This window comes from Saccopteryx leptura, chromosome 6 (genome assembly GCF_036850995.1).
Source record: "Saccopteryx leptura isolate mSacLep1 chromosome 6, mSacLep1_pri_phased_curated, whole genome shotgun sequence".
NCBI lineage: Eukaryota > Metazoa > Chordata > Mammalia > Chiroptera > Emballonuridae > Saccopteryx > Saccopteryx leptura.
In genome coordinates, this window is record NC_089508.1 from 54,992,425 (window position 1) to 55,020,423 (window position 27,999).

The window sequence follows — 27,999 nt, forward strand, 5'->3', positions numbered from 1 at the left end:
AGGCATGGAGGGAGCGGGGCGCCTACCTCAGGAGCCAACAAGGGATGTTTCTTTGGTTCTTCACACCTATCCCCGGCCACCCCAATCCTTGTCTCTTCTCCTTCAGCCTGGACCCTGTGAGAGCAGCCACCCTGGGTAAGGCTTGGACCCTATCTGGTTTTGATGTCTCTTTCCCTCAGCATCCACAAACCCCTTCCTTCATTCCGGTTGGTTGGTTGGTTTGTTTATACATTCATCGTGCCCTGCAAGAGGCAGTTGTGCACTAGTCCTAGGCTCTGCTTTAAGGGTCAGACAGCTTGGATTTTCCAAATTGTGTAGACTTGTGCTCAGTGGTGGGATTCAAATAATTTAACAATCAGTTCTCTGCCCTAATGACTGTTTTACGTATTAAAAAAAACATATACCAAAGGTAGTTTATTATTTCATGTATTTAATAATTAAATAAGAGTAAAACAGGTACACAAGACTAGATTATAAGAGTTTTCAAACGTTAATGAAAAATATTAATACCTGGAAAAAAAACAGTAATCTTTTTAAAGATTCTTCCATTTTGCTTCTTGATTGATGTCCTTACTTGCAATTTTTTTCACCTGTGGATGGGATGAACATTACTACGAGCGAGTGCTTAGAATACACTGTTGCGCAGATGAATGTTAAAAAAAATAAGGAATATAAATTTGTGATTTCTACACTGGGCGGCTGCCCAGGGGCCCACCTTAGAACCCTGATTACAAGTGTCATTTTAACAACCGGTTTGCCAAACTTAACAAAAAATCAGGTGTTGGTTCTACCGAACTAGAGTGAACTGGATAAATCCTACCACTGCCTGTGCTCATCTGCAAAATTGGGATAATATGCCTCTTCCAGGATAGTGTGAAAATTGAGTGAGGTGATTCCTGTTAATCCCTGTTGGGCAGATAAAATATATTATGCTCACTTTGTTAAAGATGGTGCTGCCCACGTGGAAGCCGTCGCCCAGGTGATATTAATGTGTGTTGGGGGCGGGCTGTGGGCAGGCAAGATCCTTGTAGCCTGGGGCTTGGTTTTAGGACTAAGCCTTTCCCACCCTTTGTGGGGTGGCATAATCCAATCATGCCTCAGAAAGTGACTGTATTAGAGACTTCCCTATTTTGTATATTGGATTAAAGGTTTGGATTTCTACACTATAAAATAGGGGCAGAACGGGAGCTTGCTCTCTCTTGGTTCCTGGGATGATTAGCATGAGAGAGCAGAGAAAGGCCACGTGAAGGAGGCCAGAAGAAGCAGCCAAGATGGCGGAGTGTTGAGTGAGAAGCCAGTTAGTGCAGAGTTTGTGCAGGGAGAAGGAAGGAGATGGGGAACAGAGGTGAATAAAGTCTGGTGAGCTAGAAACCTTTGATTCTAGGAAACTCGGATAAGTCAGTAGCTTTGTGAGCACTGAATGTGAGTGGATTTTGGAGCCCAGTGTGTGTTTTTGCTTGCCCGCCAGGTGCAAGCTAGAATTAAAAACTATGGCCCACCAGTTTTTGGCTCCGTTGTTTCTTTACTGACTTTCCGAATCCAATGCGAACCTGCATGGGCCAGGGCTGCTGTGATAGTAGCCATGGCTACTGGCTTTACAATCCCTCAGCAGAGTGGGTGTGTTAAGAAAATGGCAGCTTATGGGTTTGTCCTGGAGGCAGAGATGGGTGGTTGGGTGGCATTGGTGTTCAAGGCAATAGATGGAGAAAAGGGACTGTAGAAGGTGGCACTAGGCTGCTCTTGCCCACCCCTCTGGCAGGGTCTTCCTGGGTATGTGACAGAATTTAATCTATAACTCTCACCTCCTGTGCGAGAAAGGGTCTCTGCTCCTACCTCTTGGCTCCTACCCCTCAGCCAAAAGGGAGCTGTTCTATTCAGCAGAGTCTACTCCACTGACTCCCCTACAAAGACTGGGGTGGGTGATGGGGAGAGGGAAGGCCCTGCCTGCAAGAACGCACACTTAGTGGGAGGCCTCATGGTGGGAAGCAGGAAGCAGAGTACCTGTTTTGGGGGGTGAGGTTGCAGACCACTGACTCACTCCATGCCCTGCTAGTGCAGAGGTACTTCTGAGCTGGAGCAGAAACCCTCTGTTCTCAGCTCTGCCCCCAACAGAAGCTGAAAAGACCTCAAAAGGGAAAAAGCAAGTCTCACCCATACTATGTCTCACACTTTCTTCCCCCAAATTCTATCCTCACAGGGGCCCTAGAATCGGGAAGGTGAAACTGTCTGGAAGGGAAATGACCCACCTTGAGGAGAAGTGCTAGAGTTTCATTTCCTTCCTTACACTAGGGCCCCCATCATTCAGGGACCCTTCTCTGCTTTTCCTACTGCCCAGGAGGATTCTCCTTGGACCCCAGAACTCTAAACTTCTTAGTCATCTATCCTAATGACTGTTTGCCCCTCTGCTTCTATTTCTACCACCTAGAAAACGGCCGTCTCCAAATGGATATCCCTGTTTTCTGTGCCTCCCCCAAAGTCCATTCTTTACCTAGAGGCACAAATTGTCCTCAAGGCATCTGCTTAAAACATTCCAAAGGCTTCCCACTGCACGTAGAACAAACCCAGTCTCCTCCCACCACAATCTCCAGAGCTATAAAAGACCTAATCCAGCCTGTTCTCTCCTCTGCTCCTGTCTTCCTTGCACCAGGCTCCAGATAGTGACCTTCCAATTGTTCAAACCTAATGAGCTCTTTCCTGCCTCAGGGCCTTTGTACCTGCTGATTCCTCTCCCTGGAACACTTTTCTTTAACTCTTTACCTGATGGGTTTTCTTAAAACCTCCTCAAAGAGGCCGTCCTTCCTGATCACTTTATCATATCACCTTGTCTATGCAGTCATTCCAAAATGTGGCTACTGTTTATTTTGTGTCTTCCTGATTTCCTAGACTCTGCCCCAGACTCTGAGTGTAATCAGGCCAGGGACCTAGTCTGTCTTGTCAGTGTTTGCCAGCATGATGCCAAGCATGTAGTAGACACTCAAAAAACATTTGTTAACAGAAAGACTATATGAATGGGGGAGAGGGGTGTTGGGGAAGGGCAGGGGCAGGGAGAGGCCTGGGATAGAGGTAGGAAGGAAGAAGGGCTTGCCAAAGGGTTCTTAGAGGAAGGTGAGCAAGGGGTAACAACAGGAATGCTCTTTACACCTTCAGACTTAGACTTCTCTCTTTCTCCCTATTCCTCTCTCTCTCCCTTCCTCCCGCTCTGTCTCTCTTTCTCTTCACATTGTTGTCCACCTTGATATTTGCTTAGTTTCCCAGTATTTCTGAGAAGCCTCAACTCAATGGATATTCATCACTAGTTACACAGGGAGTTTCTTCTTTTCTAAGTGAGAGGAGGGGAGATAGATTCCCACATGTGCCCTGACCAGGATTCACCCTGCAACCCCTGTCTTGGGCTGATGCTCTGCCTATCTTGGGCCATGCTCACAACTGAGCTATTTTTAGTGCCTGAGGCAGAGGCTCCATGAAGCCATCCTAAGCACCTGGGACGATGTGCTTGAACTAATCGAGCTGTGACTGTAAGAGAGGAAGAGAGAGAGAAAAAGGGGGTGGGAGGGAGAGGCAGATGGTTACTTCTTCTGTGTGCCCTGACCAGGAATCAAATCCGGGATGTAGCCTGACCAGGCCGTGGCACAGTGGATAGAGCATCAGACTGGGATGCGGAAGACCCAGGTTCGAGACCCCGAGGTCGCCAGCTTGAGCGGGGGCTCATCTGGTTTGAGCAAAAATTCACCAGCTTGGACCCAAGGTCGCTGGCTCAAGCAAGGCTTACTCAGTCTGCTGAAGGCCCGCGGTCAAGGCACATATGAGAAAGCAATCAATGAACAACTAAGGTGTTGCAATGCGCAACGAAAAACTAATGATTGATGCTTCTCATCTCTCCATTCCTGTCTGTCTGTCCCTGTCTATCCCTCACTCTGACTCTTTCTCTGTCTCTGTAAAAAAAAAAACCCAAAAAACAAAACAACAACAACACAATATCCGGGATGTACACTGGGCGAATGTTCCACCACTAAGCAAACCAGCCAGGGCTTACACAGAGAGATTTGATATGACTGATCTGGAAAATTCCATAGCATTCCATGGCGCTCCAGTAAAGATGAATGAGGAAAAACCAGATCCATTTAAGGTGTGTCTGGGAGAGAGGACAAGTTATAGGAAATACTTTCCTGAGAGGAGATGATAGAAACCCCAAAGTAAATATTACAATAAAAGGAAAAGTTTATTTTCTGTATACATCAAGCATTGGCCAGCTCTCAGTATATGAACACTGAGTTGAGTTCCAGACTCTGTATGATGGGTGGGGAACCCTTTAAAGTGACTTCCATTTTTAGAAAGAGTTGTTATACTGAACAATCCTTGTCTTTTCACTATCATTTTTTTCCCACCAGGGACAGAGAGTTGGAGGGAGGGATAGATAGGGACAGACAGGAATGGAGAGAGATGAGAAGCATCAATCATCAGTTTTTCATTGTGACACCTTAGTTCATCGATTGCTTTCTCATATGTGCCTCGACTGTGGGCCTTCAGCAGACTGAGTAACCCTTGCTCGAGCCAGCGACCTTGGGTCCAAGCTGGTGAGCTTCTGCTCAAACCAGATGAGCCCGCGCTCAAGCTGGTGACCTTGGGGTCTCAAACCTGGGTCCTTCCGCATCCCAGTTCGACGATCTATCCACTGCACCACTGCCTGGTCAGGCTGTATCTTTTTTTTTTTTTTTTACAGAGAGACAAAGAGAGTCAGAGAGAGGGTTAGACAGGGACAGACAGACAGGAAATGGAGAGATGAGAAGCATCAATCATTAGTTTTTCTTTGCGCGTTGCAACACCTTAATTGTTCATTGATTGCTTTTTCATAATGTGCCTTGACCGCGGGCCTTCAGCAGACTGAGTGGCCCCTTGCTTGAGCCAGTGACCTTGGGTTCAAGCTGGTGAGCTTTGCTCAAACCAGATGAGCCCTCGCTCAAGCTGGCAACCTCGGGGTCTCGAACCTGGGTCCTCGGCATCCCAGTCCGATGCTCTATCCACTGCGCCACTGCCCGGCCAGGCTCTGTCATTTTTTAACACATGAATTTAATGTCCAAGTTTCTGGGCGAAAGTTGGTTAAAAGTACTGGTTGGTTACATCTTCTTGGCCAGAGTATTTCCAGATCAGATAATAGAGCAGTGGTTCTCCGACTTCAACAAGCATCATCATCAACACTGTGGTCTGTCAGATGTCAGAGGGCCCTGACCTGTTTTCTGAATGAGTAGGCCTGGCATGGAACCTCACAAGTGCCCTGGTGATGCTGTCTGTTCTGGTTGGGGACCACATTGTAGACACTGGCCTCAACTCCCACGGCAGCCCTGTCAAGGAGCGGGGCCACTCTTGCCCCACTATGCAGACTTGGAGCCTGGAGATGAGGATCAAGGCCAAGCAGAGAGCAGGAGGAAGAGTGTTGCCCCCAACAGGCCCCTAAGCGGGGGGGGGGGGGGGGGGGGGGGGGGGGGGGGGGGCAGGTTGGGTCAGATGTGGGATAGATCTCTGTTCCTGGTCCCAGCTGGGGCCCTCACCCTCCTATCGCATCACACAGAGTCCCTTTCACTGTCACTACTTTTGCTGGGCTGCGACAACTCTGGTAGGGAAGTTTGGTTAATTCTGTTAAGAAAACAAACAGCTCCTGGGCCTTGGGCTGCAGGCGCTGCTGGGCACAGAGGCTGGATTCTTTTCTCTAGGCAGGTGGCCAGAGGCACATGGCCAGAGGCAGATTGGCCCAGAGGGGACCCAGCACCCAGGGGCTGCTTAAAGAAGGCTGGGCCTGGACTGCTCCACCCAGGCCGGCTATGGTCACCTGAGCAAGCTTGGACAACTCCCTGTGCATCAGGGTCCTTATCTGTATAGGCAGAGCTGTGTGGATTCACTGACGTCATGCTTTTCAAGTGTTAAGTGTGGGGCTTGGCACACAGTAAATGCATGTTATTATTTGACTGAATTATATGAATTTGCTGTTTTATAGGCCAGAACTGTGAGATATTGACAATTATATGATTCATCCTATATACTGTTACTGATTCAACTTGAAACAATAAAAAAAAAACTACTATTCCTCTTTCAGTATCCTGAAATTGCACGGCTACTTAAAAAAAAAAAATCTACTAATTATTTTAACTACTAAGTCCGTGATCAGGATTTTCCTGATTTTCTCAATATTATGCAACCAAAATAAGGTAAAAGAATAAATTGGAAGCAGAGATTGGTGTAAATTAGCAACTATACTGTTCATTCTAACAGCCTCAGAATATTTACTGCTTGCCTTTTAAATATAGTACACTTTTAAGTTTCATATAATAATAAAAGAGCCTGACCAGGCGGTGGCGCAGTGGATAGAGCATTGGACTGGGATGCGGAAGGACCCAGGTTCGAGACCCCGAGGTCACCAGCTTGAGCGCGGGCTCATCTGGTTTGAGCAAAAGCTCACCAGCTTGGACTCAGGGTTGCTGGCTTGAGCAAGGGGTTACTTGGTCTGCTGAAGGCCCACGGTCAAGGCACATATGAGAAAGCAATCAATGAACAACTAAGGTGTCGCAACGCGCAATGAAAAATTGATGATTGATGCTTCTCATCTCATCTCCGTTCCCGTCTGTCTGTCCCTGTCTATCCCTCTCTCTGACTCTCTCTCTGTAAAAAAAATAAATAAAATTTAAAAAAAAAAAAAAGCCTGACCAGGCGGTGGCGCACTGGATAGAGTGTCGGACTGGGACACAGAGGACCCAGGTTCGAAACCCCAGTGTCGCCGGCTTGAGCACAGGCTCATCCGGCTTAAGCGGGGCTCACCAGCTTGAGTGTGGGGTCTCTGGCTAGAGCCCAAAGCTCGCTGGCTTGACTCAAGGTTGCTGGCTTGAGCAAGGGGTCACTTGCTCTACTGTAGCCCCCCAGATCAAGGCACATATGAGAAAGCAATCAATGAACAACTAAGGTGCTGCAATGAAGAATTGATGCTTCTCATCTCTCTCTTTTCATGTGTTTCCCTCTCTCTGACTCTGTCTCTGTAAAAGAAATATAATACAGTAAAGAATGTTTTTGTTTTTAATACTGTAATTTAGTGTAGATGTCTAAAAAATAGTTCTGCTCCCTGGCCAGTTGGCTCAGTGATAGAGCGTCGGCCTGGCATGCAGGAGTCCCGGGTTCAATTCCCGGCCAGGGCACACAGGAGAAGCGCCCATCTGCTTCTCCACCCCTCCTTCTCTCCTTCTTCTCTGTCTCTCTCTTCCCCTCCTGCAGCCAAGGCTCCATTGGAGCAAAGTTGGCCCGGGCGCTGAGGATGGCTCTATGGCCTCTGCCTCAGGCGCTAGAATGCCTCTGGTTGCAACAGAGCAATGGCCCAGATGGGCAGAACGTCGCCCCCTGGTGGGCGTGCTGGGTGGATCCCGGTCGGGCGCATGCGGGAGTCTGTCTGACTGCCTCCCCGTTTCCAACTTCAGAAAAATACAAAAAAAAAAAAAAAAGTTCTGCTGCTGAAACATATTAAATTATTGAGTTAGTCTAAATTCTTTATTTTATAAATGAGGAAACTGAAGTGTGAGGTGAAGTGGGCCCTGGAGAGGCACCTCTGACAGACATGTCCTGCCTGAGCCCAACCATGAAAGCGAAGTTGGGCTCAGGGTAGGCTGGTGGCCTTCTTCTCAGGGCCAGGTGGGCTCCAACCCCTGGGCTTCAGCCAGCAGGGTTCCTCCCAGGAACCACATGCCCCTTCCCAGACTACAGAGGCAGCTCAGCTGCTTCGGACGACATGAGCTAGGACTGGAGCAGGGGAGCTGGCAGTGACCCCGGCCACCTGGCATCCACGGCAGTACAGCTTCTGGGGCAGGGGGTGGGGTTCTGGTGTTATAAAAACTCTGAGCACACCTTGGAATATGTCAGTGGACCAACCAATCAGCCCCTCCTAGGGTTCAAGGAGCAATGCACTGGGGTTCAAGGAAAAAAGATGCATGCAGGTACCCTCAAGTCAGGAGGGTTTACTGTGAAGAGAGTTGTGGGACCGAGACCTGAGGGTGACAGGAAAGCCAGGCCAGTGGCCAGGAGGAGCTCCAGCCCTTAGCCTCAAAGTCCAGAATGGAAGTGCCCTAGTCTCCCACACTAGCCCTAGGTGCTCTGAGATTTCTTGGCAAGAGGAGTGTTTTTTCTCTGCTGTTAATGATCCCAGCTACTCACCCACTGCTGCTTTGTCTTCCAGCTCCTGCTCCTGGGCCACACACTGGATGTCTAGGAGGGAGTATCTCACAGGTGTCAGAAGAGCTCAGATGCCTGCAAGGTCAGGTGGGTAACACCCTTAACAGTCCTAACCTACGGATTTATTAAGGTCTATAAGAAAACAATTTAGAGAGTTGATGGCCGGGTTCCTCTTGTCCCTTCCTATGGACCCCGTGGGATATGGTATAGAAGACAAGCTGCGTCAAGCAGATTGGGTGCAGATAAGCCTGGGGCGTGACCTCGGGCAAGCTTCTTCAGGTCTCGGGGCCTCAGTCTTTGAATGGAGATGATGACGCCCACCTGGCAGAGCACACAGGTACCGAGTAGATGTTTGACACAGGGCAGCTTTTACTACTAGGCTCCGGGTGGGAAGGGAACATCGGGGCAGTCTGCATACCACCCTGCATCCACGGCCTCAATGTTCTGCTGCTGATGTTCTCATGAAGTGAACTGCTGGTTGGGCCCCTTGGTCATTACTGCTGTCACTCAGAACGGAAGAGGAAGCTGAGAGCTCTGAAGCTAGGAGGAGACAGTCATTTGGAAACAATTGTCACATCCCTTAGGGCCTATCTTAGATTGAAGAGGGTTTTTGTGGACCCAAAGTACACCCTCTGCATGTGAGCAGTGGCTTCCTCTGAACAGTCTTGTGGGGGAGGGGCTTTCTGCCCCAAAGGTCTGGTCATCACAACCAGAGGGGCATTCATTTCCCCGAGACAGGGGGGAGGGGGAGGCAAGAAGAAGCAAGCCCTGGGGCAGGTGGCTGTCACCTCCCAGACTTCAGGCCCCACCTAGGGCACCTGAGCACGGATCCTGCCAACCATAGCAAGGCCTACTGAAACCCAAATCAGGCCTGATTTCTGAATCTCTTAAAAAAAACCCCCAAGATTAGGGCCCCTAGGCTCATAAAACAATAACTACCAGAGCCTAAGGTAGCCATTGCCCACAGGCTGCCTTTGGCAGTGGGGTGAAGGCACCCACAAGAGTAAGAACTACCAGGTAGTCCCTGATCTAAGGAGTTCAGCACCCAGGAGGTTCATTGAGGAGATCACATTGCACAAGCATGGGGAAGAGCAAAGGTTGAAGTGGAAGACAGACACAGCTCCTCGCCAAGAGCTATAAGGAGGTTGGCCCCCATTCCAGCCTTGGGGTAGGATGAAAAGTGAATCAAAGAAAGCTTCCCTGAGAATAAATTTAGATGAAATAAGTAAATCAGAAAAAAACAGGAACTGCATTATTCCATACGTAGGTGGGACATAAAAGTGAGACTAAGAGACATTGATAAGAGTGTGGTGGTTACGGGGGGAGGGGGAAGAGGGAGAGGGAAAGGGGGAGGGGGAGGGGCACAAAGAAAACTAAATAGAAGGTGACAGAGTACAATCTGACTTTGGGTGATGGGTATGCAACATAATTGAACGACAAGATAACCTGGACATGTTATCTTTGAATATATGTATCCTGATTTATTGATGTCGCCCCATTAAAAAAATAAAATTATTAAAAAAAAAAAAAAAAAAAAAAAAAAAGAGAATAGCCTGACCTATCGTGGCGCAGTGGATAAAGCGTCAACCTGGAAATGCTGAGGTCGCCGGTTCGAAACCCTGGGCTTGCCTGGTCAAGGCATATATGGGAGTTGATGCTTCCTGTTCCTCCCCCCTTCTTTCTCTCCTCTCTCTCTCTCCTTTCTAAAATGAATAAATAAAAAATTAAAAAAAAAAGAATAAACTTAGAAAGGAAGCCTCAAAGGATGCACTGCATTATTTTTCCATAATAAAAATAGCTTTATTTAATTTTTATGATTATAAAATAGAGAAATTACAAGCAATATAAAATGGTATAAAAATGTTAAATCATGCAAAATTCCATCCTTAGAAGCAAGCATAATTAACAATTCAATCAACATCCTTCATATATATATATAATTTTATATAAATTTGGACTGTATCATACATGCAATTTATTTTATTTTATTTTTTGTGTCAGACAGAGGGACAGATAGGGACAGACAGCCAGGAAGGGAGAGAGATGAGAATCATCAATTCTTTTTTGTGGCACCTTAGTTGTTCATTGATTGCTTTCTCATATGTGCCTTGATGGGGGGGGGGGGGCTACAGCAGACCGAGTGACCCCTTGCTTGAGTTAGCAATCTTGGGCTCAAGCTGGTGAGCTTTTGCTCAAACCAGATGAGCCTGTGCTCAAGCTGGTGACTTTGGGGTCTCAAATCTGGGTCCTCTGCATCTCAGTCTGACGCTCTATCCACTGCGCCACCGCCTGGTCAGGCTACATGCAATTCTATAAGCTACTTTTCTCTTTTTTTTTTTTTTTTTTTTTTTTTTTTGTATTTTTCTGAAGCTGGAAACGGGGAGAGACAGTCAGACAGACTCCCGCATTCGCCCGACCGACCGGGATCCACCCGGCACGCCCACCAGGGGCGATGCTCTGCCCCTCCGGGGCGTCGCTCTGCCGCGACCAGAGCCACTCTAGCGCCTGGGGCAGAGGCCAAGGAGCCATCCCCAGCGCCCGGGCCATCTTTGCTCCAATGGAGCCTTGGCTGCAGGAGGGGCAGAGAGAGACAGAGAGGAAGGAGGGGGGGGGGGTGGAGAAGCAAATGGGCGCTTCTCCTATGTGCCCTGGCCGGGAATCGAACCCAGGTCCCCCGCACACCAGGCCGACGCTCTACCACTGAGCCAACCGGCCAGGGCCTAAGCTACTTTTTTCACTCAAAAATATCTTTCATTGTCAATGACTATAGCTGTAAATCATTTCCTATGACTATAATATCCAATTGTATTATGTACCATAATTCATTTACTCCCTCCGTGCCATACATTTAGACTTGTTCCAATTTTTACAACTGTAAACAATGCTGTGGGCATCTTTGCGTAGTCATCTTCATTTATTCTGTCACTGTGAAGAGTAGTCCTGAATGTTGGGGTTCTTCCAGCTCTGAGTCCTCATCTTCAGGACTCAGCGCCCAGAGATTCTTCGGGGAAGCAGAAGTGTAGTTTCATCTCCATACCTCTTCTCTAAACCACATAACTCAAAATAGGTACACAAGGGTCCTGAGGACGATTAAGAGCAGGAGAGCATTCCTCTCCGCCCCTCATCTCTTTCCTGTTCCCTACTCTGCATTTGTTCCCACTCGTGGCGTTGATGGCTATTCCCTTCTCTCCTCTGAATTTTATTAACATGTCAAGCCTGACCCACCTTTAAATAAAAAATAAAGCCTTCTTTCACTCTGTATCCCCCACCTCTCAGCATTGTGTCCTTTCCTATTCACAGGAGCCCCTTGTACCACCAGGTCAACACTTGATTCCCCACTGCTTATCCTCCCATCTGCTCCAAACCTATTTGGCCTCCTGTGTTACCTGTGTCTTGAAGGGCTTCAGTCTACCCTGAAATCCAAGCCAGAAACCTGCCCCTGTGGGTCATGCTAGTTTGCACTTTCTCCTCCCTTAGGAGACCAGATCCCAGTGGTTCCATCGCTACTTCCTGAACCTCTCCCCTGAGCGCCAGCCCCATTACCACTGCGCTCTCCACCTCTCAGCTGGCTGGGATGAGTCTCACTGCTCTCCTCGTCCGTCTTAGACCTGATATGTCTAAATCATACATGACCACGTTACTTCCTGCTTAAGTCACTTCAGTAGCTCCCCACACTTCCAGGGTAATGTTCAAAGTGCCTGGTAATGTTCAAAAGTCACACCAGGCAGTGTGTGTGTGACCTGGCTCCTGCTTACCCCTCTTGGTGGGCCACGCAGTGACCTGACTGGCCACCGTGCGCCACTTCTATTTCCCTAGATGTGCTACCTCCTGCTGCCAGGACCAGGAAGGCAAAGTGGTCCCAGTAGAAGAAACAAACACCTCTTCACCTTTTTTTTTTCTTTTTTGACAGAGACAGAGAGAGAGACAGAGAGAGGGACAGATAGGGACAGATAGACAAGAAGGAAGAGAGATGAGAAGCATCAAGCATCAATTCGTTGCGGCACCTTAGTTGTTGATTGCTTTCTCATATGTGCCTTGACCAAGTGACCCCTTGCTTAAGCCAGCGACCTTTGGGCTCAAGCCAGCGACCATGGGGTCATGTCTGTGATCTCACGCTCAAGCCAGTGACCCTGCGCTCAAGCTGGCAACCTCGGGGTTTCGAACCTGGGTCCTCTGCATCCCAGTCCAACACTCCATCTACGGCTCCACCGCCTGGCTAGGCCACCTCTTCACCTTTAAGACACAGTTCAAGCATCCCCTTCTCTACAAATCTCTTCTTCCTAAGTCCCCAGTGAGATAACTCCTTCTTTTGTACCACTATTCAGTGTATAGGCCTCTGACTCATACTCATACCCCAACTGGCTTCCTTGATTTCCATGTCTGCAGCTGCACAGAAGTGCACAGCTCTGCAGACATCTGGCTGTCAGCCTCGGGACGCAGGGGGCTGAGGAGGAAGTTCTGAAACCAGAGGACAGTCCCACCCAAGGAAATAAAAACAGACTTATATTAAGACAATCAATGGATGGAACATAAATCATAACAAAGCAAAGAAAGAGTTTTAAAATTAAGTGTCTTTGGAGAAGAAAGTTATAAATGTGGAAAAGGGAGAAAACTAGAATAAGCCCTATGCCATAGGGCCTATGGCCTAGACTGGAATCATCAGTCTGAATTCATAATTTTTAATATCTAATTCTTCTTTTCTTTTTTCTTTTTCTTTTCTTTTTTTTACAGAGAGAGAGAGAGAGTCAGAGAGGGATAGACAGGGACAGACAGACAGGAACGGAGAGATGAGAAGCATCAATCATTAGTTTTTCATTGCGCGTTGCAACACCTTAGTTGTTCATTGATTGCTTTCTCATATGTGCCTTGACCGCGGGCCTTCAGCAGACCGAGTAACCTCTTGCTGGAGCCAGCGACCTTGGGCTCAAACTGGTGGAATTTTTGCTCAAACCAGATGAGCCCACGCTCAAGCTGGCGACCTTGGGGTCTCAAACCTGAGTCCTCTGCATCCCAGTCTGATGCTCTATCCACTGCGCCACCGCCTGGTCAGGCTCAAATTACTTTATTAAAAAATTAAATAAGGACTCAAGATTCCCTAGTGAAATGGCTGATTCCAGAGCTGGGGCAGAGAAGATACAATATAAGTTTGAAACATCTTGTTAAGCCAGAAAAGAAAGTGTTAAAAAAAAAATTGGCCCTGGCTGGGTAGCTTGGCTGGTTGGAGCATGCAAGCTTGCAGGTTTGATCCCCAGTTGGGGCACATTCAAGAAACAACCAATAACAGCATGAATGAGTGGAATAGCAGGTTAATGTTTCTTTGTCTCTCTCCCTTCTTCTTTCTCTAAAACTCAATGAATAAAATTTTTTTTAGAAAAAGTTAGGAGGCCCTGGCTGGTTCACTCAGCGGTAGAGCATCGGCCCAGTGTGTGGTTGTCCCAGATTTGATTCCCAGTCAGGACACACAGGAGAAACATCCATCTGCTTATCCACCCTTTACCCTCCCTCTTCTCTCTCTCTCCTGCTCTCTCTCCCTCCTGCGTCTATTGCTCATTTGGTTTGAGCACATTGGCCCAGGCACTGGGGATGGCTGCATGGAGCCTCTGTACCTCAGGTACTAAAAATAGCTTGGTTGAGAGCATGGCCCCAGATGGCAGAGCATGGACCCCACACAGGGATCGCTGGGTGGATCCTTGTCGGGGTGCATGTGACTGTCTCTCTATCTCCCCTCCTCTCACTTGGAAAAAGAATTTTCAAGAAATGAAGGGAACATGTTAAAAAGATACAGGAGCCTGCTAGAAATCTGGGATGGATTAAAAATAAAAACAGCCTGACCAGTGGTGGTGCAATGGATAAAGTGTTGACCTGGAACACTGAGGTCACCAGTTCAAAATCCTGGGTTTGCCTGATCAAGGCACATACAGGAGTTGATGTTTCCTACTCCTCTCCCCCTTCTCTCTCTCTTTCTCCTCTCTCTAAAATGAATAAAATCTAAAAAAACCCCAAAACAATGGCTTGCAGTTTTGAGTAAAATAGAATCCATTCATACATATTGATAAACATGCATGTTAATAAAAAGGGAAAATAGCCTGACCAGGCGGTGACGCAGTGGATAGAGCGTCAGACCCAGGTTGGAATGCGGAGGACCCAGGTTCGAGACCCCAGGGGTTGCCAGCTTGAGCACTGGCTCATCTGGTTTGAGCAAAGCTCACCAGCTTGGACCCAAGGTCACTGGCTCGAGCAAGGGGTTACTTGGTCTGCTGTAGCCCCACGGTCAAGACACATATGAGAAAGCAATCAATGAACAACTAAGGTTTCGCAACGAAAAAAACTAATGATTGATGCTTCTCATCTCTCTCTGTTCCTATCTATCCCTACCTATCCCTCTCTCTGACTCTCTCTCTGTCACTGTAAAAATAATAAAAAATAAAATAAAGAGGGAAAATAGGTATTTCTTTTTTTTAAGCAAGCAAAAGAGAGAGGGAGGGACAGACAGGAAGGGAGAGAGATAAGCAGCATCAACTCATAGTTGTGGCACTTTAGTTGTTCATTGGTTTCTTCTCATACGTGCCTTGACTGGGGGCTCCATTTGAGCCACTGACCCCTTGCTCAAGCCAGTGACCTTGGGCTTCAAGCCAGTGACCATGGGGTCATGTTTATAATCCCATGCTCAAGCCGGCAACCTCACACTCAAGTTGGTGAGCCTGCACTCAAGTTGGATGAGCCCACCTCAAGCCAATGACCTTGGGTTTTTGTTTTGTTTTGTTTTTAAGATTTTATTTATTCATTATAGAGAGGGGGGAGAGAGAGAGAGAGAGAGAAAGAAGGGGGGAGGAGCAGGAAGCATCAACTCCCATATGTGCCTTGACCAGGCAAGCCCAGGGTTTTGAACCGGCAACCTCAGCGTTTCCAGGTTGACGCTTTATCCACTGCGCCACCACAGGTCAGGCGACCTTGGGTTTTTGAACCTGGGTCCTCAGTGTCCCAAGTCGATGCTTTTTTTTTTTTTTTTTTTTTTTTGTCTTTTTCTGAAGCTGGAAACGGGGAGAGACAGTCAGACAGACTCCCGCATGCGCCCGACCGGGATCCACCCGGCATGCCCACCAGGGGCGACGCTCTGCCCACCAGGGGGCGATGCTCTGCCCCTCCGGGGCGTCGCTCTGCCACAACCAGAGCCACTCTAGTGCCTGGGGCAGAGGCCAAGGAGCCATTCCCAGCGCCCGGGCCATCTTTGCTCCAATGGAGCCTTGGCTGCGGGAGGGGAAGAGAGAGACAGAGAGGAAGGAGGGGGGAGTGGGGGGTGGAGAAGCAAATGGGCGCCTCTCCTATGCGCCCTGGCCGGGAATCGAACCCGGGTCCCCCGCACGCCAGGCCGACGCTCTACCGCTGAGCCAACCGGCCAGGGCCGATGCTTTTTTAAAATTTTTTTTTTATTTTTCTGAGGTTGGAAACGGAGAGGCAGTCAGACAGACTCCTGCATGCGCCCGACCGGGATCCACACGGCACGCCCACCAGGGGGCAATGCTCTGCCCATCTGGGGCGTCGCTCTGTTGCAACCAGAGCCATTCTAGCACCTGAGGCAGAGCCCACGGAGCCATCCTCAGTGCCTAGGCCATCTTTGCTCCAATGGAGCCTTGACTGTGGGAGGGGAAGAGAGAGACAGAGAGGAAGGAGAGAGGGAGGGGTGGAGAAGCAGATGGGCGCTTCTCCTGTGTGCCCTGGCTGGGAATCGAACCCGGGACTCCTGCACACCAGGCCGACGCTCTACCACTGAGCCAACCGGCCAGGGCCTTTTTTTTTTTTGGTGGGCTTTTTGCTCAAACCAGATGAGCCCATGCCCAAGTCAATGCTTTATCTGCTGTGCTACCACCTGGTCAGGTAGAAAAGATACTTTTCTTTAGAAGTAGAATGCCAACTAATAAATGTAGAAGATATTACAGAATTAGACAATCACATTGGATGAGGAATAAAATAATGTACATGATCTCAAAGTATCTCCCCACAGATTATTTGTTCATTACCAAGTGGAAAATAGTAAATTTAAAATCGAGAAACCTAGGCCCTGGCCGGTTGGCTCAGTGGTAGAGCATCGGCCTGGCGTGCGGGAGTCCCGGGTTCGATTCCCGGCCAGGGCACACAGGAGAAGCGCCCATCTGCTTCTCTACCCCTCCCTCTCTCCTTCCTCTCTGTCTCTCTCTTCCCCTCCCGCAGTCAAGGCTCCATTGGAGCAGGGTTGGCCCGGGCACTGAGGATGGCTCCGTGGCCTCTGCCTCGGGCGCTAGAATGGCTCTGGTTGCAACAGAGTGACGCCCCAGATGGGCAGAGCATCGCCCCCTGGTGGGCATGCTAGGTGGATCCTGGTCAGGCGCGTGCGGGAGTCTGTCTGACTGCCTCCCCGTTTCCAAATTCATAAAAAATAAATAAATAAATAAATAAAGAGTTAAAATGGAAAAACCTGGCAAACATCAACAACTGAAGGATCAGACTTGACTTTAGCATTAATGGGACCAACTGACATCACTTCTGTGATGTTCCTGCCCAATGTGCAGAACTCTAATCTAGTCATATGGAACCATTCAGCCTTTAATCCGAATTGAAAAACATCCTACAAAATACTTGGCCTGTATTCTTCAACAATGCCAAGGCAATGAAAGGCCAAGGAACTCTTCTAGAGTAAAAAAGACGCATGTAATTATCTGTTACAACTAAATATATATAACATACGGTCCTGCACCAAGAAAAAGGGAGTTGCTATAAAGGACATTACTAGGACAAATGACAAAATTTAAAAATGGACCATGGGTGAGATAACAGTATTTATTATATCAGTGTTAAATGTCCTGATTTTGACAACTGTACTATGGTTATGAGAGACCGTCCTTGTTCTTAAGGAAATGCACGCTGAAATTTTCGAGGAAAGGGATACAACATGTGCAACTTACTCTCTCAAATGACTCCGAAAATACACGTAAAAATAGATATAGCAAATTGTTACGTCATAAAGCATCTGGTAAAGTGTAAATACTTGGGAAATCTGGGTAAAGAATATATTCAAGTTCTTTGGGATAGTCTTGTAACTTTTCTATAAGTTTGAAATTATATTAAAATGTAAAAATTTACCAAACAAACCAAGAATCCAACAACAAGGGATGAGTCAGAATTATGATACAGTCACTCTGACTTACAATGACATAGCTTTACAGATAAAGTTTGTGGAGATACATAACAACATAGAAGAAAACCCTAATGCTATATACAGTGTTGAATGATAAAGGCAGGAAGGAAGGATACAAAATATTTTATATTATTACAGCTGTGCCAAAGCAAGCATGTAAGAAAGACTGAAAGGGTCAAATCAAAGGTGCTAAGCATATTGGGGGGAAGGGGTAGAAAGAGACTGAGTGACTTAAAAACAACCAACGTGTTGACAAAAATTACTCTGACACTCCCCTAACCCCTAGGCCAGTGCACTGGAAATCAGTGCCACATACTGCATTCTCTTGCCTCAGGCTGCCCCTCCCCAAACTGAACCACCCACAAAAATAAATGACAGCAGGTCTGGAGCGCCTCAGGCAGAGGCATCTTTGGTGGTGGGGGGGCAGGAGTGGCGAGGTTCACAAGGCAGGCAGTGAGCCAGCCCCGCCCCGCAGAGCAGCTCAGGGGTCCCTCTGATCAGCGAGCTCAAGCAGAGGTGGACATAGCTGAGGGAAGTCCAGCAGCAGCACATCTGAGCTGCAGCCTCTCTGGCCCGGCCAGTACAGAGGCCTCTTTGAAGGCCTTCAGCTTGTGCTGACAACACTGGACCTGTTGATGGCATGCCCCATTCTGACAGTAAAGCTTCTTGGAACCTGAAATGGTTTGGAACTCTTGGACGAACTTATCTAGAAGCAGAGTGCGTAGCTCTTGTCTACGGGGATAGAGAACTAACTACTTATCACTCCTCTACACTTTTCAGGATGAGTTCTGAAGTGTGGCAAAAAGCAGTTCAGAACCCAAGACTCTGCTCTCAGAAGGCAAGACTCAGCACCCTGGGCAGCTCAGGGAACAGGGTAGGTATGAAAGAGAAAGTCGGCCTCCTTTGCAGGAGAACTGGTTTTGCCCCTCTTACTGTAAGAGACGTCTTTAAAACTCCTTCTCTAAAGAAGTGGGAACCAGAATTAAACAGATTAAAGACCCGCAGACATGCAGCTGCTGCAAACAGAGGAAAAGACACCCCGGTGCCACAGAGAAGCAGCAGCAATGGTCATGAACCCTGTGGACAGAGACCCACTCTGCCTGGCAGCGTCAGACCTGCTTCCCAACGCACCCCAGTCTAAAGGAAAAAGCACCACCACTCTGAGTCACGTGGCCTGATTTTAAAATATTTTATTACATAATCTTTTCATGGCACCATCAGGAGTAACAGAAAACGTTATCCCCAGTTCCTAACCACATCCTGAAAAATATACATTTGTATTTATATATTTATATCAATACTCCACCCCTATCCCATAATTCCACCACCTATTATAGGTCTTTTGCTTAAAGCAAGAAACTATTCTCTCAGGTAAGAAAATATATATAGAAGCTAAATGAAGTAACGATTAGAATGACTGGGGACAGCTTGGTTGTGGGTAGGGAGGAAGGGTGAAGTCCAGGTTAGGCAGGATGCATCACTGGGCTCAGCAGAGGTGGAAGAGGGCAGTGTATAAAAAGGCAGCGTCAGGCAGGTGGGCTCTGGTGTCCTTGGTCCATTAGGAGATGGCCTTTGCCTCAGGAAGGAAGGCTTCCCAGTACTTTGCCAGCTGCAAGGAAGCGGGGACAGTAAGCAAGTGCCCCATCTAGTGGCAGAGCCTGAGCTTAGGAGGGGAGCAAGCACAGTGCCACCCAAGTGGAGGCCCGAGGTGAGGCCAAGCTGAGGATGTGGCTAGGCTAAGAACGGACCGTGGGACAGACTGGCTAGTCAGCCACACAGCCCTTGTCTCTCTCTCGACTTAGAATAATCTCTGAAGACAGTCCTGATTCTGCCCCGGAGGAAATACCCGTGGGGGCCGCGGCTTTGTCCAGCTCAGTTCACTCCCCACAATGGGGGCCTAGAACTCATTTTAGGGCTAGGGCAACCCTGATTAGCAAAATTTCCTAATGGACGCTCCATGTCAGAGCAACGGGGCTTACATTTATCACTGATTATAACAGGGCACAGCAGCCTCCAGCACGGGGCCAGCCCAGCCTGTCCAAAGCCACATGCAGACAGCTCACCTTCCGAGCATGCAGTAGAGGATTAAAGTCACACGTAACTCACATACCTGCTGCTGTGAGTACAGGAGTGTCTCCAGGTACTTGATCACATGGTTTTTGAAGTCCTTGGATTTCTCTTTCTATAGGAGACAGGATTCTACACTGACCACCCAGACAGCTGCTTCTTCCCCTCTTGACAGGATGGTGATTACTGATGACCAAGGCCAAACACAGCCTCAGGAAGCAGAGGCAGCAGCTGAAATAGCTATTAATTTCCAGTCAAACAGCCTCTGCCACATGGTCCTGTGAGGCTTTCTAGCATGGCGGGGTGTGGGGAAGGGGAGAAGACAGGGCAGGGGACCGAAGGGTATATGACAGCTGTAAGCTTTGTGTTTTACTGTTCTAGTTCAGCATCGAGTATGGAACACCCACTTTGCCTTAGGAACAGACACACAAACATGAACACAATGACACACACACACACACACACAGCCACACCTCTTCACAACAACTGCCAGGTCACTGGCAGCTCCATCTGTCCCTCTATTTAATAGACTTGGACAAAACCACCACTACTAAAGCAGGCACTGTACTCTCGTCAGAAGTAAGATCTTCTCTCTCACCTCAAATCGTATAACTTCTTTTCGGACCACAGCTGAAATCCTTTCAAAGTCCCTTTCATACTGAGTCACTCGAGACTCCCACTGGAGAGAAAAAGGAAAAAAGGATCACTTAATGTTATAATATCATTATTAGTCTTTGCCTTTGGACAGCAATTCTATATATGAGACCTCAGTTGGTCATTATGTCTGTCTGTCCCTCTGGGTAAGATCAGACACCACATGGGGATTCAGCATGTAAGTCAGCGGCCAGCAGAAGGCCACCTCTGGGGCTGGCTGGAAGAGATGCCTGGCTCCTGGCCAATCCTGGTGCTCAGGACAGCTCTGTGATGCCAGGGCCTCTGGATCTGGCACTCACCAGCAAGGATGGGAGCCCCGAGAGCTGAATTTAGTTGTCATCAGGGGTGCATATCTGAATTACCTTGGATTTCAAAGACCCAGCCAGGACCTCCCAGCAGAGATTCCGATTTGGCAAGTGTGGGTGAAACAGGAAGAGGACGGGCAGGCCTCAAGGCAAGCCGGGACTCCAGGACTCATTCTCAGAGGCTTCCCCAGTGCTGCCGTCCTTGACACCCGGCCAACTCTCGAGCCTGCTGTGGAGTTCCAAGCCTCTGGGTGGGACAGCACCCAGGCTCAGGCAGGGGCCAGTAGAACACCCCTGCAGGGCTGCCTTGGGGCCTCACCTCTACGATCTCATCCTTGGCCTGCTGCAGCTTGTCAGGCTTGTTGGCCCACAGCAGCCGAGCCTCGGCCTCCCGCTTCTTCTGCAGTGTGGCCTGAGCATCCTGCCAGCGCTGCCATGTCTTCATGCGCTGGTCGAAGGCAGCCTGTGGGGGAGGTGTTGGGAAAGAGCACAACCAGCCCTGCAGGAGCTCCAAGGCTCGGCCTGGGGCTCTCCCAGCAAGTGGGCTAGGGAAGGACGAGCAAGGGCAGATTTTGCAGGCGAGAGTTAGTGCCCAGCTGCAGTTTAACGTCAAAAAGCACAAGCCTGGGTAAGAATCCTGTCCAAGCCTCCAGTGGGCCAGCGCCATGCTGCTTCATTCCACGCCTGAGGCCTGAGGCTGGACAGATGGCTGGGAACACAGTAGGTGGCCCGATGCCGTGCCTGGTACTACAGCTTCCAAATGGCCTCCCTCAGATCAGTCAGTCCATAAACCTACACACTTTTCTTGACTGCCTGCCACACCAGGAACTACAGTGGGAATGAAACACATGGGTCTGCTCTCATAGAGCTTATAATCTAATAGAAAAGACCGACATTACATTAATAATTATCAACAGTAATTACAAATATGCAGAGTACAGACAAAAACAAGCGGCATACGATAATAAAGCTGCGGACGTAGCCTAGCCTGGGAGACATATCAGAGAAGGCCAATGTATGAAAGCAGCCTTTAACTGACACCCAAAGAGTCTACAGGGTTAACCTGACAGATCTTGACACACTTAAAGCCACTGCAGGGACACGCTTTTATTCCATCCACACACTCAACTGCTCTAGGCTATACCAAGGCCCCCAAGAAGCTCCCTAAAATCCTCTTGCTGGTTTTCTTGGTTCCAGTCCCCTGAACACAATCAACATTTCCAGAGGACAGATGTCGGACCAACCGAACTGTCCCACATGCCCACTGGCTCTGCAGCTTCAAGAGACAGGCTGGGCAAAAGATCTGCGCTCCCTGGATGTTTTCTAGGCATTCTTGGTACAGAGCTTTGCCAAAACTTGAACCTCAGGGAGTGAAATGCCACCAAATTCACTTTCTCCAGCAGTGTCACTGGGGCTCACTTGAAATTTTTTAACAGTTCAAAGTCAAAAGATTAAGTAAAGGGTGACCTCATTTCTAAGTAAGACTCAAAAGAAACCCCTGGGCTCACAGTGGTGCAGCTCCAGGTTCAGGCAAAGAAACATCTGCCCATCTCTCTTATCTCCCCACCAGCTCCTGACTGTGAGGAGGGCAGGTAAAAAGTCTCAGAGAAAAGTCCAGCTTCCAGTTGCTGCCCAGCACCTGGAGCTCTAGGCCAGGGCCCCCTTACTCGTCCTCAGGGGCACCCGGCCTGTGTCATATCCAAGCACTACGCTCTCCAGAGATCCCAAACACTGCTCCTCTCTGAAAGTCCCCCAGACAGCACTCTTCCCTGGGATGGCTCTCCAGTCTAAGTAGTCTGACCAGTTCTAAGAATTCCAAAGCAGGGTATTTTTCCAGCTTCTTATCACTCTGGAGTTTGCAAACCAAATAGAAACGGGAGAGGACAATGAACAACCCCACAGGCTCTATTAAGCCACTCTCCCACTGAGGGAAGGAGAGCCCAGGAGCAGCTCGGCTCTGACTACACGGGAGCTCCCGTCGGGGAGATGGATGGCGGGTGGAGGTGGCTCTGTTCCAACTCAGAGGCTCATACATCCTGGTCCCGGGAGGCCATGTGAGAGCGAACACCACTGGCTTCCTGGGTTGCTCTGAAAGGTCATGGGAAACCAGACTGTCCAGGTCCCAGGAGAAAAGGTGAGGTGTTGACCTGAGGGGCAGGCTGAAGTGTTGTTACCAGGGGGTCAGCACAGCACACAGCAGGCTCTGTGAGAAGCTCTCTCCGTGCATGCCGAGCTGATCTGTGCAGTTACCTGACTGCTCACACTGGAGGACAAGTGGAAGCCAGCAAGAGCTCCTACCCGGGCAAAGCCACCGCTGACTGTGAAGGAGGCAAAGACCAAGGGCTGAGGGAACCACCGCTCCGGGCCAGGGCGGCAGGTCTGTGAGAACCTGGCTCGAAGAAGGAACGTGGAGGGTGCTGCCTGCTGTCAGCAATAACAAGGGGGCCTACTTGGAAACTCAAGAGTGGGCTTTTCTCCTAATGCATTTAAAAAACTCACCGTAGGCCTCAAAATGACGGAGTGATAACTAGCTAACAGTTAAATGGATTTCTTGGTTCACAGGATACCTTCTCTCTTGAGAATATAAAAAAGTAACACCTATTTTGAGGTATAATGAAATTTTTTGGAGAAGGGCAAGAGTAAAGGTAAGATAAGTTAAATGAAGGGAAGGAGAAGGAGGAAAGGAAACAGAAGCTTACTCGGACTATGGCCAGGAGGCGAATGTAGTCGCTCAGGAGCTCGGCAAGGAGGAAGAAGTCATTGTTGGCCTGTTCCTGGTGGAGCTGCTCAATTTTTTCTTCCACCTCAGCCAGCTGAGAGAGTGCCCGTGACAAAGCCGTGTTGTCCTCTGAGCTCCCGAGCATAGCTAGACTCTTTGCAAACTGGGCTGTGTTCAGTGCTAGCTCTGGAAGGAGGAAGATAGCAGATACCTCATCTCACAAGGAAAAGGGACAAGTCAGCTGGCACTGAATGGCATGTCTCAGCTGTGCTGCCCCTGCATACCGGGCACCTGTGGGCTTTGTAACCCAGTCACTTACAGCACAGCCAACTGTATTCAGAAAGTGAGGGTCACACAAGCGTGGTCACACAAGCAGGGAGAGGCACCTGCTTTGCAGGCCACATATGGTGTTACATGCTCTCTTTCTCTTTTTTTTTTTAACTCATCCCTTTAAAAATGTAAAAACTGTTCCTAGCTGGCCCTGATTGGTTAGCTCAGTCGGTAAGTGTTGTCCCAAAACAAGGTTGTGGATTTGATCTCCACTCGGGGCACACTTGGGAAGCAATCAGTACATGTACAACTAAGTGGAACAACAAATGAATGCTTCCCTTCCTCTCTCTAAAATCAATCAGTAAAAACAAAACAAAAAACTGGTCTAGCTCACAGCAAAAAGCACTGGGCCATATTTTGCCAACCCTTACACTGGTTTCATTCTAATGTGTTTTTTGCCCGTTTAGATTTCCAATGATTAGCATGCTTAAGACAGAGAAGGAACCCATTCAAACTTGGAAAAATTCACTAGCTCTTAAGCAAATCCCACAAAGAAAAGTGAGGAAGGGTTAGGAGACATATCTGGTTTCCCTTACATTTACAAGTTGTTCATGTGGCCATGTAGCTAAAGTGTGTGACATCTTTTTGTGGATAATAAGCCCCTAATTCAAATCATACCCACAGTAGCCTGTGTCCCAGGCCCAGCTATACCTGGATGGCCTCCCACACCTCCCGGGTAGAAAGCACAGCCCCCATAGTGGCTGAATCATGGTTCTTGCCCAGAGATGCAGAGCATATCTTTCCAATCAGAACATCAAGGACCGAGTGGGCTGAGAATTTCAAGCTGAGTGGCTGAGAGGCTTGGAAGCAGCATGCCTTGCCATCTCCAGCTCCCTGGAAACATCGACCTCCCCAGCTCCAAGTGCACTGCAGAGGTAGAGGTCGTTACCTTTCCTATGGTTGACTAGAGTTTCCACAACAGCATGCAGTTTCCGTAAGCGCTGTTCCTCACACTCTACCTCCTGGAGCTTCTCCTCAAACCACTGAAACACACAAGCCCAGAGCTTTAATGGAGGCTACTCACATAGGTACAGACCACAGTCTTTAGCAGTTTTTTTAAAAAAAGGACTGAATTATCTTAAAAAGAAATTTAATTTCAGAAATGTCAGGATTCCTTAGGGCTTCTGACCCATAAGCCTGAGGGAGCAGGGAAGCTGAGAGGTACAGGGCTACTCACAATGTCTGATTCATTCATCTTGATGGTCATTTTGCTGACTGCATCTGTGGCTTTGTTGAACATCTTGAGGAGACCAGCGCCACTCAATGTCTGGGTACTCACAGCGCGTGGCAGCTACAAGACCAAGAAGGCAGGGTTGGCAAGTTATCTGCTGCCCCTATTTTAGGTTCAGAAGAATTAGTATCCATCAGATGGTATGCCCAAACAAATTATTTGAACTGTAGATTGTTGTTTTCAAAAGCAGACAAATCCCTCACCAGCATGTACAGAAAAAAAATCAAAGAATCATGCTAAACAGAATCAGCAAAATTTTCTGCTTTTGATATTGTATGCAGAAAGTACAGTGTAAATGTTATGTGGCAGGTGACCTAATATTGAGATAGTCTCAACATGAAGTACATAAATACCAAGTATGCCTTTGTTAAAAGTTAGAAGTTCCTTTGGATTAGCATACTCTGCACACAGCTGGACTTCAGGTTTTCAGACTTTGAAGCTGTGCTGTGATTTCATTTGGATTTCCCCCAGTGATTAAAGATCCAAGGATAGGAGCATTATTTATTCAGATCAAGGCTGCATTTAGTGATGATGTAATTAAGCCAAACATGCCAACTACTTATACATTTTGATTGTTTCAGTCTTTTACTACTTTCCTAAGGCATGGGAGGGATGCTGACGAATCTATATATATGTATATAGCACATGCTGAAAAATTAAACTTAGTGTTTAGGACACTAGGGCAGTAGTTCTCAACTTGGTGCATTTTGCCCCCCAGGGGACATCTGGCTATGCTGGAGATAATTTTTGTTGTTAAAACTGAGAGGGGGGTTGCCTGACTAGGTGGTGACTCAGTGGATAGAGCATTGAACTGGGACGCAGAGGACCCAGGTTCAAGGCCCCGAGGTCGCCAGCATGAGCGCAGGCTCACCAGCTTGAGCGCAGGGTCACTTACTTGAGCGTGGGATCATAGACATGACCCCACGGTTGCTGGCTTGAGCCCAACGGTCACTGGCTTGAGCAAGGGGTCACTAGCTCTGCTGGAGTCCCCCAGTCAAGGCACATATGAGAAAGCAATCAATGAACAACTAAGGTGCCCCAATGAAGAGTTGATGCTTCTCATCTCTGTCCTTTCCTGTCTTCTCTGTCCCTATCTGTCCCTCTCTCTGTCTCTCTCTCTGTCTTTGTCACAAAAACAAAACAAAAAAAACCAGGAGGAGGTAGCTACTAGCATCCAGTGGACAGAGCCAGGGATGCTGCTAAACTTACAATGCACAGGACAGCTCCTATAACAAAGAAGGATCCAAACTAAAGTGTCAATAGTGCCACTGTACACAGCCCTGTTCTAGGGGAGACAAAGTGGGGATAAGTGGGTGAAATGGAAGAATGGATTTAGGAATCCCAGAGGAGGAAGAAAAAGATTTAAAGCATTAGACAGAATTTTTAATTAAAAAGTTCCATTTAGGGGGGGAAACACCCACATACTTAGTAGCATTTTCTTCACTAGATTACTATATATACAAATAAAGAAAAATTTAACAATTAAAAACAAAATGAAAAATACAAAATGATAGTCCTACCCTTTCATTTATTTCCTTCTAGTTTTCTTTCCTATGATACTGTTTTATTCTAGCATTTCTTTTCATTCTTATTTTTCTTTTTATTCTTAATGACTAACATCTTTCTACAGCTATATTTTCATGCTATTACATGTTTTGCTTTTATAATTCTTTTAATATATGCTTCCTGCAAGTATATATAAACATTCCTGTATACTTTCTGTTATGATGAGAATCAAGTATTTGTTGTATTGATGTTTTACCTAATCCTTCAATTGATAGCAGTTGGGCTGTCTCCATTTCTCACAGTCATGAATAGCTTACACATAGCCTGCGAGAAAAGACTATCCGCTTGAATCAACACTTTTGCTACATGGCAGTTCTGTGGTTTGTGGTAACTGATTTTGAACCAATGCCTCTCAGCTCCTGGCACAAAAAAACGTATCCAGTTTGAGCCAAGTAGTAACCTATGAAAGATATGCCAAGGACTTGCCAAGTAGATCGCTGTGCTGATCCAATAAGAAAAATAGCCCTGGCCAGTTTGCTCAGTGGTAGAGCGTCGGCCTGGCGTGTGGAAGTCCCGGGTTCGATTTCCGGCCAGGGCACACAGGAGAAGCGCCCATCTGCTTCTCCACCCCTCCCCCTCTCCTTCCTCTCTGTCTCTCTCTTCCCCTCCTGCAGCCAAGGCTCCATTGGAGCAAAGATGACCCGGGCGCTGGGGATGGCTCTGTGGCCTCTGCCTCAGGCGCTAGCGTAGCTCTGGTCGCAACAGAGCAACGCCCCGGATGGGCAGAGCATCGCCACCTGGTGGGCGTGCCGGGTGGATCCCGGTCGGGCGCATGCAAGAGTCTGTCTGACTGCCTCCCCGTTTCCAGCTTCAGAAAAATACAAAAAAAGAAAAAAAGAAAAATAAGTTGTGGGAGTAAAAAGGGACAAATATCAAATATACGGGGTCAGAAAATGATTGACTTTGGGTGATGGGCACACAACACAATCAACAGTTCAAATGCTATAGAGATGTTCACCTGAAATCCATGTACTCCTATTGATCAACAGCACCCTATTAAATTTAATTTCAAAATTAAAAAAAAATAAGAAAACTAGGTTGCACTGTGACCTCTACAACCAGTTATTTTTAATTGTAGGCAGAGAGATTCTTTTCTTTCAAGAGCTGAAAAATACTTTTCCCTCTTAGGGGTTTACAAACTAGAATATAGGCTGTTATTAGCCTATATGCATGCTAAGTGTTCAAATATTTATTGAATGAACTAGTTTCATTTCACCAGGGACAGCTATAAATCATGAAATCTGGTCTGTACAATACTAACCTCTTCTTTTTCCAAGAACTCCCTGACATCAGGGTCCTGCAGCATGGTAGGATGGCTCACAACCCTCTGCAGGTACCTGTGGGGTAGGCAGTTATCTGGTTAGTCAAGTCGGCCTCCCCGCTTTGGGGGGTCGTACAGTGCTGGTGGGGTTACAGTGTGTCCCACTACTTCAATATGTCCTCAGATAAGGCGCTTAAGTACGACTTTACTTGTAAACACATTCAAGTTTATGTTCTTCACAGTTTATGTTCTTTCTAAACAGGAAAGAAAAATAACTGATCAGAAAGAGACCTCAGTTACTCATATTTGACTGTCCAAGAAGGAGAGGATGGCTGTCTACCAGGATGGGGACATGAAGGCAGACAGGATATTCACAAGATGAGAATGTAAGAGACTGAGGGGAAGTTACACAATGAAGGTGTGAATCTGTCATTCATCCAAGTTTCCAACTTCTAACTACAGTGAACATCTCACAATCCAGTCTAAGATTTC

At 47.8% G+C, this 27,999-nt stretch overlaps 1 protein-coding gene and 1 long non-coding RNA gene across 3 annotated transcripts in view; one reads left to right on the forward strand and one right to left on the reverse strand.

The window, feature by feature from the left end:
* The first annotated feature begins 17 nt into the window (after positions 1-17).
* LOC136377413 (uncharacterized) lies at positions 18-27,999 on the forward strand. 2 transcript variants are annotated; one of them, XR_010746298.1, is made up of 4 exons: positions 18-135; positions 8,207-8,289; positions 18,155-18,248; positions 27,770-27,999. It is a non-coding gene; the product is annotated as an uncharacterized lncRNA (long non-coding RNA). The 2 variants fall into 2 exon arrangements; XR_010746297.1 differs by lacking the exon at positions 27,770-27,999 and having other exon boundaries at positions 18,155-18,249.
* The window catches only part of SNX1 (sorting nexin 1), a 48,947-nt gene continuing 39,483 nt past the window's right edge, over positions 18,536-27,999 (reverse strand). The window contains exons 8-15 of the mRNA XM_066344160.1: positions 27,508-27,583; positions 24,627-24,740; positions 24,339-24,432; positions 23,100-23,305; positions 20,720-20,863; positions 20,040-20,120; positions 19,485-19,556; positions 18,536-18,983 (exon numbers count right to left, since the gene is read on the reverse strand). Coding sequence (XP_066200257.1) covers positions 18,933-18,983; positions 19,485-19,556; positions 20,040-20,120; positions 20,720-20,863; positions 23,100-23,305; positions 24,339-24,432; positions 24,627-24,740; positions 27,508-27,583 — 838 coding nt within the window. The 3' untranslated portion in view covers positions 18,536-18,932. The remainder of the gene's footprint in view (positions 18,984-19,484; positions 19,557-20,039; positions 20,121-20,719; positions 20,864-23,099; positions 23,306-24,338; positions 24,433-24,626; positions 24,741-27,507; positions 27,584-27,999) is intronic.